Consider the following 14,049-nt stretch of genomic DNA (forward strand, 5'->3'; position numbering starts at 1 on the left):
TGGTGACGTGTCCGATTCCCAGACCCATGCAAGTGGACAGGAGTCTTTGGGCGTAGGGCCCGCTGCAGGCACAACATTCCCACTCCCCAACTCATCTCAGCAGGCAGCAGGTGGAGTGCATGCTGGAGGTGGGAGGACCTCCCAGGGCAGTCAGGCTTCAGGACAAACCGTCACAGGTGTCAGAGACGGCAAAGGCAACACCGCAAGGCGGTGGAGGAGGAGGACCCCGAGCGCAACACGAAGCCGACCACACCACAAAAGATGGCGGTGATGACTTCTCGGACAAAAACGGCAATGAAAAGAGAGAGCCTCCAGAGGGATCGCAAACTGCACCGCTACCCGATGGTGGCAAGAATGCTCATTATTATTTTCTTCTACTCTTACCGGCACGTCCAGCCACACGGTGCCATCTGAGTGCCGATGAGGTGGTCGAGCAGCGACAAAAGTTTTCTGCTATGAAGCAGCTGCCATTGGGAGAACTTTCCGTGACGGAGGTCCTGCTCAATGCTCAGCCGTTGGCGCACAGCCAAGGTGCCTGGACATCCTAGAAGCAGATGGTGCAAGGTTTCCTGTGGGCCTATTGGCGTGCTTTTGGAAGCAGGCTGATCCTGCGGCAGCAGGGATCGCCTCCTGGCACTGCTGTTTCGATGTCGTGTGGCGTCTGGGTTGTGTGCGCAGCGACTTCTGTGCTGTGCGGTGCTTCTCCGTGTGGGGAAAACCATGTCACAGAAATCGCATTTGAGCTCGGGAAGCGGTGGAGGATGTTCCGGATGGAATGACCGACAGTGACTGACGAGATTCGAGAATCCCGTCAATATAGAATCGCAGTACGGACATTTCTCCTTCCGACGGCGTGTGACGTTCCGTCTCCTTACTGGAGAGACGTCTTCGTCCCTTGCCGACGGGGGAACAGTGTCCGTCCCCGGTGCAGTTGGGTCGTTGTTAGAGCGCATATATGCATACTGTTCCGGTGAGATGTTGCAGAAACGGCATTGGTTCGTGCAATCTCTCACAGCCCAGTATAATCGGCCCCAGAGCTCAGATTCCCCGCACCTTGCCCTAGCGAGGTGGACCAGTCCCTGACGGTGAAGAACTTTCTGAGTGATTAGGTCCTTGCCGCTGAGATCGGATGGCCTTGTGCCGCAAAGCAAGTAGCGATGAGTGTCTTGACGAATGGTACTACGCCACTTATTGATAAGCTGGGTAGTAAAACATGTCAGCAGGTCCGTATGCCATAAAGGTGCGATTCCGTGCTCCGTGTATTGTCCGGTTGCCATAGTCTGCGTCGCATACTGATCCGCAAGCTCATTAGCATGTACTCCACAATGTCCGTAACAAAACTGCAGGTGCACGGACCAGCCAGCACACGTCAGTGTCAAGAGACGCTGCCAGATCTGATCCTCCGTCCAGTCTGTCTGACTGAGCGGACCCTTGTTTAGAGCCGCTAGAAGAGACTGACTGTCTGTAACCACAAGCAGGGTTTTATGCCTGTGTTGGATACGAGGGATAATCAGCTTCTCTAGGGCTAGAAGCAGTGCGCGGGATTCCGTCCTGTAGCTGCATGGGCGTGTGCCGCAGTTGGTACTGGCCTTTTCTATTATCTCAGATGAGTTGAGGGATGAAAGCAGTATTCCAACCCCGGCTGACTTGGGAACGCCGACACCGCCATCCGTCGCGAGTATCCACGGTCCCCAACGATGAAGTCGTACATTGTCGCGGTGCTGGGGCTTTGGTTGCATATAGGAACTGCGCAGCAGGGCGTTGCTGCGAGCACGACGGAAACCAAGACGACTCTACCCCTCGAGAAGGTACCACGCCATGCCCGGTGTGGGGAGGTGAAGCGGTCTGCCTGCAGACTGTCGGACAAAACTGCACGACCGTTTCGCTGCGGTCATTCCGTTGATATTACCCGTGGCGGTGACGTCCACAAGAATTCCGGCCCCGAGGAGGATGGCTTCATCACTGTTTGGCAGCGTAACATTGCAGGTCTCTCTTCCGTAAAAAATATTGCGTTTGCTGTGCGATGGGAGCTGCCCCAACCTGACATCGTTCTTCTCCAGGCAACAAATAATCGAAGCGCCATAGAGGCAGAATTATCCGGCTGTAATGGCTTTCTTCAGGCCCGCACTGGGCGCGGTGGTGGTGTTGCCGTTATGGTGCGCCACTCTCTACCGTGCGAGCGCCTGTTGCTCCCTGGCACTGACCTCCTGGAGACCATCGCTGTCCGTGTATTTTCTCCGGGCTGTCCCAGCATTTGCGTGGTGAATTACCACAACCCTCCCATGGAAACTGTTCAAGAATCCGCATTTATTAATATCTTCCGTCGCTTGGGCCCCGCTGCGATTATCGCGGGTGACCCGAATTGACATCATGAGCTCCGTGACAGCCATATACCATCGACGACTGGAGGAGAAAACTTCGCCGCTGTTTTAATTGATATGGATTTTGAACCCGCAAATGACCCGGCGCAGGCAACACGGATCACACATCCTAATGCCTCGTCCCCTGACGTGACTGCGTATCGCGTACTACGCATCTCTAGCTGGAAATCCACTCCCTACATGGATTCGGACCACTGCTTAATATGTTACTCGGTAGGGATGGACGATGGCATTCCACGAATAGCCAACACGCTGCCTCGGCGGGACAAAGCCACCTTTGCCCTGCGTAAAGCGGATTGGCCTGCTTCCACCTCGTCGAGTGAAACCCTCCTTGCCACCGCGTCTACATGGTTGGATCTTCGCAGAGGCATCGTAAGAGCAGCTGAGCGCCATATCCCGCGCGGCAGCCGTGAAAGCCCCAAAATAATATGGACACACGAAATGGTGCAAGCCGAGGTCGCCGCGGAAGCAGGACATCAAGCACACATTGCCTTTCCTGGAAACGTGCTACATTTTACCGAATTTGCCCGAAAAAGGGGGAACGAAATCAAGCCTTACGCCGTGGCCTCTCTATGCTTCTGGAATCCCGCGCGAAAAAACTTGGGGCTTCATCCAACCCAAGCTGGCGATATCTTCGCGGCATGGCGGCGCCGCACCCTCATCCTCTGGAATTGGTTGTGCTCCGAACTGAATCTGGCCGCGTATGCGCTCTGCCTCGGCAACAGGCAAACCTGCTTGTCCGTCATTTTGTGCGGTTTCACGTGCCACGTTACCCTATACTTCTGCCGCTGCTCGCCGCACTCCCTTGCCCCTGGTGACTGGGAAATGGATTGGCCTCTCACGCCGTATGAACTTGACGTGACCATCCGCGACTCTTTGCTTGGCTCAGCCCCTGGCCCCGACGACATGTTGAATGAATTCCTGCACCATCCCGGGCCCGTCGTACGTGGCACAATTAGAACGATGATCAACAACTCCTTCGCAAATGGCAGCCTGACTGGCTCCTGGAAAATGGGGTCACTATTCCTATCCCAAACCTGGGAAGGATCCATGCCGCCCAGAGAGCTACAGACCTATCACGCTGCTCTCTGTTTTACTAAAGTTAACCGAAGGAATGATTGACCGCCGTCTGTCAGCGTTATTGCCGCACCACCCACGTCAATTCGGGTTCACACCTTCGCGTTCAACATCGGACGTGGTGGTACTTGTTATTGGTAAAATTACCGTGGATTGAATGAGTTCAGCGCTGTGGAGTATGCGCGCCCTGGAGGCGGCGCCCCACACGACGCCCTCGTCGCCATCGCTCGCTCGCAGTCTTGATTGATTTTTCTACTGCGTTCGACACCGTTGACCATGGGAAACTATTCGGCATGCTCGGCGGACTTTCGCCCTCGGCCCTCGAACCAAACGCTGGCTGCACAACTACCTGCGGGGCCGCTATGTTAGGGTATGCACTCGCGAACAGCACTCCCGGAAACAACTCACCTCAGACGGAGTACCGCAAGGCAGCGTCCTGCGACCCCAACTCTTCCTCTACAGTGTGGATGATCTGTTGCACCGCATGGACAACATCTATTCCGCCTCCGCACTCATGCACGCTGAGGAGCTCACACTTGTTGCCTCAGGTGCGGACATCCATGCATGTGCTGCGGCAATGCAACCCGCCCTGTCACTTATAACGAAATGGGCTGCCGAGCACAGCCCCAAAATCAACGTTGGTAAGAGTGAATCTGCTCTATTCTACATCTCTTTACACACACGGTCTGAAGAGGATATGGTCGATCTCCTTCCTGGCAATGGGAACCTACGTATTCAGTCACGCCCAGTGCGCTTACTGGACACCACGGTTGAACAACTCCTTAATTTTCGTACGCACGCTTCCAACGCTGCAAAGCAGACCATGCTACGTCGTTACTAATTGAAGCTGGTCGCACAAGCTGGAGCGTCCCATCACACCATGCGATACTTTTCAATTGGATACGTCCACAGTGTGCCACTATACTGTGGCGATGCAATTGTCCCATGCCTCGCCCCCACTTACCTCCATAATATGGAAGTACGGTATCGCGACAGTTGTAAAACATTCTTTGCCTGAGCGCATCTACAGATAATACATCTGTCTGCTTGCAAGCCAATATTTTCCCGCTCCGAAAGTTACTCTGGCTTTCTGCACTCACGCAATACTAACGCCATGTACGTTTCCATAATCACGGGATTTGCGCTCCCTTATCTACTCGGAACCTATGCCTCCGTCCATGCATGGGAAAACGGCGACATCGATCCCGCTCCCGAGAGATGCTGTTGTTAATGAATTAGAACGCGCATGTAATACTATTGGGATACCCCACAGCCACAATCGCGCTCCTCCTATTCAACATCGAATTTTCCTCTGGGACACTGTGAGTTGCAATAAAGTGGAATTTAATCAGCCACGCTTTGCCCAAGACGCCTCTGACGATGTCAAGCGCACGGCTTTTGATTCTATTTACTCCTCTCTAGGAGATTTTGATTTTGAATTATGGACAGACGTTTCTTCATCTCTCGCCGAACTCGCATCTGGATCCGCTGCGCTATTATATTACTCCACCACGACAAATGATCTCCCTGTGGAGGTCCATCGTGCAGCAGCTGGCAGGCTCGCACGCTCATATAGAGCAGAGTGCCTTGCCACTGAAAAGGGCATTATACGTCTCATACCTTTTGTCTGGAAACATCCCAATCGCCCACACGAATCCTGGTGGCAACAGACTCCCTGTCGAGAACTGAGGCACTCCGCGTCGTTCCACTGGCCATGCAAGACTACGTTACCGAAGAGATTTGGATTATGCTGCTCTCCTTGATAAAGCGAGGTCACTCTGTAAACTTCATGTTCTCTCCATCGCACTGCGGTATCCCACGCAATGAGGCCGCTGACGACGAAGCCATGATTGCACGATCCCTCCCGCAGGAGGGCAGCCCAATCTGGCACGTGGACTTCCTCGCTGCAGCCAGGCGACCGTACTGGAGGGATGCCCAGAAAAAAAGGAAGGCGCGTACACCGCATGACAGGCGCCTGTCGGTGTGGCAGGGACTCTATTCCTGGCACGACCCGGACATCGTGCCACGAGTGGCGGCACTGCGCACAGGTGCGATGCGACTCCTGCCCACTCCTCGACAGGCCTGCGCGTGTCCTTCGTATCACAATTAACCCTCTGTGTCGGTGGTGCCGTCCCTCCCTCACTGAGGAGACCGGCCCGCCGCTGCCTCCGCCAGAACCTCTTCCCGACGTGAGTACCGCAAATCCTTGCCGACCAGCGAGCGACGGATTGACGTCCTCCTGCTCAAGCTGCAGCAGAGTGCGCACGTCCGTCCACAATATGAGGGCGCATGCCCGACGTGCTCGACCTGGCGTTCCGATAGTTGGAGAGGACCTCACATGCGGGTGCCACAATGGTGCCAGCGTCTTCTTAACAGGCGCCTCGCGCACAGGTCGCCACAGAAAGTGCCAAGCATGCCAGCAGGCAAAACACGCAGGAAGCACAAGCGCGGGCACTCGAGATGGACCACGAGAGACTTCGCTTCATCCACTGCAGAAATGCCCCCGTCGTTGGGAATTGGGAATGCGAGTGTTTGGGAGTGCCCCAGCCCGCACGACGGCACGTGTGAGATATAACACTTGCTTCGTTTATACGGACATTCCTTGCAGTATTGACTATTTGTGACCATAACCGATAAAGAAATAATTTTAAAAAGTTGAATTTAGAAAACAATAGCATACCGTATTTATCTGAATAGTAACAGCGACAAAATGTTTAATGACGTGACATTCACCGTCACAGTCAGAAGAGCAAGAGCAACCAGCGGAATGAGACTCGTGAGAGGTCCTTTCTAAATGAAGGAAGAGAAAAAAAAAAGAAGCGACCCGTTTGTTTACGTGTATAGACATGGGTCGTGGCACATAGGCAGCACAAATAGCTATCCAGCACTAGAGCCTTTCCACTATAAACTATTGAAGCAATTTCGCTTCCCGAACTAACCTTTGCGTCATCATTCGCGACAACCTGATCCCTACAACCCCGAAACGCGCAGCATACCGTTAATCCGACTTATTATTTCTGTTGATTTTTTTTTTCTGTATTTTTCTGCGTGAGACTCCACACGCTGACACAGTTGTTTTTTGTTGTTGTTGTTGTTGTTGTTGTTGTTTTTTTTTTTTTTTTTTACAAGGGTAAAGGCATTTAAGCACCCACGTATATTTCCGGATGTGGCTTTTACACCCCTTTTCACTGAAAGAGCAGAAGTGAAGTGGCGCATGAAGGGGTAGAAGGAAGGTGCATCGTTCTTTTTTTTCCCTCCCAGTTCCTTTGTTCCACCGCACTTCCTTCTCGCTTTTTTGCGTCACTCTGTGGCAGACGTTACGCGCTACGGCACGATCATCCATTATTTGTGGGTGAGCTTGCCCAGAATAGATTTCCTGCATTCTTAACACGTCAAAGCAAACACGCCTGTTCATCCAGGTTGTTTTCTTTGTGTCTGTGCAATGTAGCTTGCAGGACGCACTTGAGACGTTTCTTCTTGTTTGAAGTACGAGTACCGTTGTCAGTGGCAAAGCATCGGCATTTTCATTTATTCTTTTGTTTGAGTGTTTTGTTTTTCATACCTTAGAAGAGTATTCTATAAGGCAAACTAACCGAATCGTTTGATGGGTTACCGGAAGGGAGTTATTGTAAAGTCGAGTTGGAGCAACACGACTCCGACGGAGAGGAGAAAGCGAGGTCGGCCAGACCAATCTCGTCCTGCGCCACCAAATCCGTGGAGGGCAGCGACCCACAACGGAAGCAGTCCGCAGGAAACCACGCATGTGTCACCGACGGTTTTCGGCGCCCCCAACTCGCCGGGAACGTTTCCACCAGTGCGATCCAACGTAAGGTATGGACACATTGCGGATGGTAGCGGCAGAAGTCGCCAAGTGGAGACGGAGAAGGAAAAGAAGCTGGCGCCGACCCATTCAACGGAGCAGCCCAGCAAAGACAACGAAAAAATAAAGCATATGGTGGATACAGAGAAAGCCAAAGTAGCCGACCAACGGCCACCCACAGCGGAAGGTGGCTGTAGTCACGCCTCTCTGCAGGAGCTGTTGCGGCGCATTATTGCACTTGAGTTTTCTGGCCGGTGCACGCAGCGTTCCATGGCGGTGTTGGAGACAATTTGCGATACACTCTGCCAGAGTCCGATGGCCGTGGTGAAGGTGATGGAAGTTCTTGATGAGTGCTTTGCGGAGGCTGTCAACATGAGACAGCAACAACAGCTCTTGAATTACTGGTACATAGTCGATGCCGTGATGAAACTGTTCCGCGACCGGCCCTCCATGCTAAACGCAGTTGTTGTTGCCCTACCGCATCTCCTCCTTCAATACGTGCCCTGGAAAAAAAGTAGGCTTGCGGAAGAACCATGGGTGCAGCGTGAAAGCGATGGGCACCGCTACGAACAGTTGTTCCTCACCTGGGGCCGCGCCGTGCCAAAGCCGCTCCTTGATGAAATTTGGTCCTTGTGGAAAAACGGCGCTCCACAAACAGAGACAAATTCCCTTAATAAGCCATAGGAGAAATACGAATGGAAAGAAATGGCTCCTCTGCAGGGGCGGTTCGTGTGGCACATAAACACTGCAAAAGCAAATAGCAAATGTCACTATAAAATCGCGTGCGCACGCTTAAAGTATGGAGAAGCAATTATGTTTAGCTGCCCTTGTTTTTGTTTTACGGTTGCAAGTCTAGAAAAGTTTTTTTTCTTGAATCTGTGCGTGTGTGCGTGGAGGTTTATTGAATTTCATTGATAAAATCCTATAGGAGAGGGTTCATTTGTTAATATTTATGCGTTTTTTATCACCAGCTTTTTCCAGCACAGGGCGCTGATGTGATAAGCCTTTTTACAATTTGTTTACGATAGCGGTGGGTGAAAACGCGTCTTCTACTGTAATAAATTATTTGTTTTTCCCTTACGCTTTTACTTTTGAACATGTTTTTTTTAGAATTTCCCTATCCTGATTACAGCGTTTATTGTGGAAGTACAACGCGGCATGAATCCTCAGCAGCTTCCCATTGCCAGGCAAACGGCGGCAGAGAAAGAACGCATTCACCGCCTGCCCGCGCAGAGGGGAAGATGTTAGAGTCCTTGCCCCTTCCCGATCGGCGCGTGTCATTATAGAAGGGGCGACGGGACGCCACCAAAAGAAACGAACCCCCGTTGGGAAGTTTTTTTGGCGGCGGCCAGCGCCATGCGCCGTTATCCCGTTAAGAGTGCTTATCGCCTCCGCCCCCAGCCGGAGAAGCCGGCTGGCGTCGCACAAAGGTTTTGCAAAAAAAATACGTGGGTATACTTTCCCCCTTTCGGGAAAAGTGGGGAATGAGACGCCCGCTCCCTTAGCGCCATTCCTCGCCGGACAGCGGCGGGAAGCGGGCGCCGGAAACGCGCGGGGAATCCAATATAAGGGTGCCGGCACCCCGCCGGCAAGAGAGGCTCAGCAGGTTTCTTGGTGTGGGTTCGGCCCGTTGGAATGGCCGTCGCGACGGGGCGCCCTACTCGAAGCGGCGGAAACCCAGGATGAAATAAGCATTGCGCCGGGCTTTGGGCTGCGGCCCCGGGGTTCGCAGAAACGAGGCGGCGGGGCGGGGGCGCAGAAACATTGCTGCTTTCGGTTTTGGCAATATTTCCACGGAACCAACCAGACATGGCAGAAACACCCACAGCACGCCTTCGTCCGAAGGGTGCGGTTTTCCCTCCTCGGACGAGCGGTCATTCTGCCAGGCCGCCGCGCCGCTTACAAACAGCCCGTCGTGGGGTCTGAAACAGTAGCTTGAATTCCCATCACGTTTTTTGTGCCAGCCGAGGAATTTTTTGACTTGCAGACCCCATCGCCGAATGCGGGAAGGGGTTCGGGAAAGTGCCGCGTTGCGAAGTCAGCGATTCTTTTTGCAAGAGTTGACTCGGAGAGCGCGAGGGAGTGAAGGAAAGCCGGTTGAGTTGGCACGCCTTGGGCTTCGTCCGCGCGGCATGGAGGTTTCGGGCTCGGGCCGCGTCGTCCAAGAGCTTGCGCTCTTCCAACGGAAGACCGCCTAGAACCCACGCCGGGCCGAGGCCTTCTTTATTTTGGCGCACGCAGCGCGTAAATAAGCCAAAAAGGGCGCATCGCGGCCTCTTCAGGCATCAAGACAAAGCGCCCCTCCCGAACCGGCGGTCCCGCCAGGCCTTTTTGCTTTGAAACACAGCTTAACACTAAGCATTGGATTTAAATCCTTTTAAAACCACCGATCCAGTAAGGGCTGCGGGGGCCGATTGCCCAAACATTTCTGTCGCAGAAGCCGCCCGCGCCAAAGGTCCGATTTGACTCACGGCCGCGGCCGCTTTTGGTGCAAAATAAAGCACAAAAACGCCGCGCAAGCAACAGATATCGATTCGCCGGTCGCGCGGCAGCGCGCATCCCGAGAGCCGCCGATTCCGAAAAAAAAAAAAAAAAAAAAAAAGCGCACTTTCCCAAATTGATGGAAATTGCCTTTGTTTTTTGAAAAAGGAAGCAAACACATTCCCTCTAGCAACCCACATGGCCGATTCCTTATGCCAAGTTCGTCGCTTTCTGGAAGAATGAAGAGTTACTTGCCTGGACTGCCGGCCCTTTCCCCAAATCATCAAACACAAACAAGGGGGAAGAAAAGAATAACAGAGGACTGGGTTCGCTACCCCGATGATTCATACAAGCAAATAAATTCTGACAACCGCCCTAGTCACACGTCGGCCTTTGTTACGAAAAGAAACACTACTTCTTACAAGGTTAAAGGCTTCGGGCTCTTTCAGCCACAAGACGCCGCCGTTCACCTTTTTGATCCTCACCCGGTGGCGGGGTCGTGTGGCTGGAAGTGCCCGGAATCCGGCACCTCGTCAATTATAAAGACACACGACCGCCCCTGGCTCAGCCGGCCACCTCAACGTGGTGCCAGGGTCTGGCGCTCTTTGCCAGAGAGGAAGCTAAGCGCCTGCTGCCCATCCGCTGCACGCGGAGAGGCAGGAGGCGCCGCACAAACGGGTCGGAAGGGCACCAGATGGAGCCATTTACATGGCTGCCCGCGGAGCGGTATTTCCATCCGCTGCTGAATTCCATCGGCGCTTATCAGCGCTACACATACTCTTTGCGTGCCGTATGTGACGCGCAACGACAAATGTTACTGCTAAGCGGAGACATTGAGCAGAACCCAGGCCCCATAGCAGTACTCCAGATGAACGTTTCTTGCCTCACGCCGTCAAAACTCGCAACATTAATGGCGCAAGGAGCAGACATAATAGCCATCCAGGAGACTTGGAAGTCGTCGGAGCAGATCGCCAGCATGTACACTGGAGATTATGTGCTCCATGCACAGTCGCGCATCGGCAAGGGAGGCGGTGTGGCGGTGCTGGTGCGGAAAACTCTCCGTTCCAAGCGTATACCTCTCACCATCCCCCAGCATGACACCAGCCTTGAAGTGGTGGTGGTCCAGGTTGCTCTGGACCAGAACCGTGATCTTATTGTAGCGAGTGCCTATATGAGACCACCACCGCAAATATCGCAATCCTTCAGGCGGTTAGTAAACTGCCCTCCAGCCTCGTCGCCGCTCCTGCTGTGTGGGGATTTCAACATGCATCACCCACAGTGGGAGCCATTCTTGGAGTCTTCTCCAAGCGAGGTTGCTGCAGAATTTTTAGAACTGTGCACGGATGCGGGACTCACCTTGGTTAACACCCCTGGTGAGATCACGTATGCTCGTGGCACAAGAGAACGATCCTGTATCGATCTGACATGGTCAAATGCTTTGACCATGTCAGATTGGTCAGCTTCTGTGTCGCCGCTTAGTGATCATTACATGCTAACATTTACGCTGCATCAGGCATTTAAGGATACCATACCTTCGGCACCCCCTTCGGCACCTAAGACATTCTACAGTTGGGGGAAGTGTAAATGGGATTTATTCATCAAGGACTTCGACGCACAACTTCCGGCATATGACTATAAAAAGCAGTCCACCGGCATTAAAGCTTTCACGAGAGCGCTTATTACTTCGTATCGACGACATTGCCCCCGCGGCATGCACAAGGATGGTCCCAGGCTTTGGGACGACACTCTCATGGAGGCAGAGCGGATTGCTACCGACAGCAAGGCCCGCTATCTACAGTTACCGACGCCCGACCGTGAGGCAGAAATGCAACGGACAAGGAGTCAATTCTTCCTCCTACTCCGAGAGCGCTTGCGCAACACGTATCTACGTCGCATCAGCAAGCTAAATCCAGGCGAACCACTCGCATGGAAATACATTTCCGGACGAAAAAAGGCATCACTTCCACCTCCTACATCATTGTTGTTGGGAGGTGGTCAACACACTTATAAAACAGCAAGGAGAGCAGCGAATGCTCTCAATCGCATCTTTTTTCCACTTCATCCCTCTCACAAGGCAGTAAGGCCTTCCAAGGGCATCAACAGACAGAACCCATCTTTGGGCATTGTTTCTTCTTCTCTTTTTAGGCCGCAGAACAGCAGCGAGTCTGCCGCTACATCTACTTCAGTTTTTTCATTCTCATCTAGCTCAGAGCCACAGGATAACAACGAAGCTGCCACCACATCTGATTTAGTTGCTCATCTTCATTCCCCTCTTGATGCACCTTTTAATCGTACGGAACTGCTTGCTGCGCCACGTAATACGCCGTATGGCAAGGCCCCCGGACCGGATGAAGCCCACAGTGAGGCACTGCGACATATTTCGTCAAAGGGTCTTCGATTCCTTCTTCGTTGCATTAACCACAGCTGGACGACAGGTACGATCCCGGCTGAGTGGAGACGCGCTACCATCGTCCCACTCTTAAAACCCGGTAAGTCGCCGGAACTGCTTGAGTCATATCGACCCATCAGCCTTACTTCCATTGTGAGTAAGGTTGCTGAGAAAATGGTACTGAAGAGATTGCTTTGGGTGTGAACGCCTCACCCCCACCAGTATGCATATCGTAGTATGCGTACTACGACGATGCAGCTGGCACACCTGATACACGAAGTGGAGCATAATAGAAATCATTATTTCCAAGTGAACCTTCCCAAGAAGAGCGGTATTGGTAATCAACTCCACTACAGACCCCATCGGACTCTGCTGGTGTTGGTTGATTTCAGCAAGGCTTTTGACTCCATAGATCATCGAGTCCTCAGTCGCTTGCTGGCCAATATTCCGGGGGTGAATTGTAGAAGGTGGCTTAGAAACCTTCTATGTGGTCGTAACGCGAAGACACGAGTTGGTAACAGAAACAGTGATCGGCGTCCCATGCTGCGAGGAGCTCCTCAGGGGTCCGTACTGGGACCATATTTGTTCTCCCTTTACGCACACCCACTTCTCAATCTGCTGAACAGCTTTTCGGGTGTCACAGCAGACATGTATGCGGACGACCTCTCTATTATCGTTAAGGGGCGGTCCCGGGAAGACGCCATTCCCACTGCCCACATGGTTCTCAAAAAACTGCATGCGTGGAGTCAGGAAAATGGCCTGGCCATCAACCCGTCAAAGTGTGAAGCCGCTTGGTTCACGCTCTCCACGCACACGGAGTCAGATTATGATCGTGAAGGAAAGTGGCCCCTGGTAATGGCTGGATGTGAAATCCCAGTCATGACCATGGGGGCATCGCGAACTACGAAGCTTCTTGGCATGGATCTCGATCCACGACTGACGCTAAATGTGGCGGCTACCAAGCAACGCGCTGCCACTTCGCAACGGATATCGCAGCTACGCCGCATAGCGCATAAAGAGGCGGGACCATCTCCACATGACCTACGCACGTTCGTCATTGGATACGGTGCTTCCAAATTACGATATGGCAGCGAGCTCATATGGGCAGTAGCGACGGATTCAGCGAAGAATGAAATGCAGAAGACGTATGCAACCCTGGCACGCATTGTCAGCGGAGTTCCGAGCACTGTCGACCCGGAATCCGCACTTCTAGAGGCTAATATGCCGCCGCTCCATGTCCTTTGCCTGCGCGCGCGGCTCTCCATATTTGAGAACACACGCGCATGTCCGATGGACTGGATACGGAGACCCCCGCCTGAGCCACCGCCTCGCGCAGGTTTCCGCATCTCGCCATTATCTCGGGACGAGCTATATGCCTTCGTAGACGCATACACAAAGGACTATGGCATCACTCAGAGCTCACCACGGGAAGAGCGGTTCTTTCGCAGCTCCATTCCTCCCTGGTTCGCGGCCTCCGCACACCGGGTCACCATTGGCGTGGAACTTCCGATAGACCACTCAATAACTGACGAGGAAGAGCTGACAAGGGAAAAGCGCAGGGTCAGCGAAGAGGCTCTAGCGCTGCACAGCCACCGTTCGTGTATACTCGCAACGGATGGCGGTGTCGACGTTCCCAAGTCAGCCGGGGTTGGAATCCTGCTTTCATCCCTCAACTCATCGGAGATAATAGAAAAGGCCAGTACCAACTGCGGCACACGCCCATGCAGCTACAGGACGGAATCCCGCGCGCTGCTTCTAGCCCTAGAGAAGCTGATTATCCCTCTTATCCAGCACAGGCATAAAACCCTGCTTGTGGTTACAGACAGTCAGTCTCTTCTTGCGGCTCTAAACAAGGGTCCACTCAGTCAGACAGACTGGACGGAGGATCAGATCTGGCAGCG

General features: G+C 53.2%; 1 protein-coding gene across 1 annotated transcript, besides 9 other annotated features; it reads left to right on the plus strand.

Annotated features, from left to right (window-relative positions):
- Positions 1–5,362: a sequence feature (areas not merged during assembly with more than two copies in the genome that could not be assigned to a particular haplotype).
- Positions 368–1,685: a mobile genetic element.
- Positions 1,917–5,962: a mobile genetic element.
- Positions 5,363–8,907: a sequence feature (heterozygous, Esmeraldo-like haplotype).
- Positions 6,538–6,566: a microsatellite.
- Tc00.1047053511179.60 (hypothetical protein, conserved) lies at positions 7,063–7,962 on the plus strand (the record flags this gene model as incomplete). Its single annotated transcript, XM_807954.1, has 1 exon — positions 7,063–7,962. The coding sequence occupies one exon, from the start codon at positions 7,063–7,065 to the stop codon at positions 7,960–7,962; it is 900 nt and encodes a 299-aa protein (XP_813047.1).
- Positions 8,908–10,314: a sequence feature (haploid, non-Esmeraldo-like haplotype).
- Positions 9,858–9,880: a microsatellite.
- Positions 10,315–14,049: part of a sequence feature (areas not merged during assembly with more than two copies in the genome that could not be assigned to a particular haplotype) that runs on past the window's edge.
- Positions 10,317–14,049: part of a mobile genetic element that runs on past the window's edge.

Source organism: Trypanosoma cruzi, genomic scaffold (genome assembly GCF_000209065.1).
Source record: "Trypanosoma cruzi strain CL Brener 1047053517063 genomic scaffold, whole genome shotgun sequence".
NCBI lineage: Eukaryota > Euglenozoa > Kinetoplastea > Trypanosomatida > Trypanosomatidae > Trypanosoma > Trypanosoma cruzi.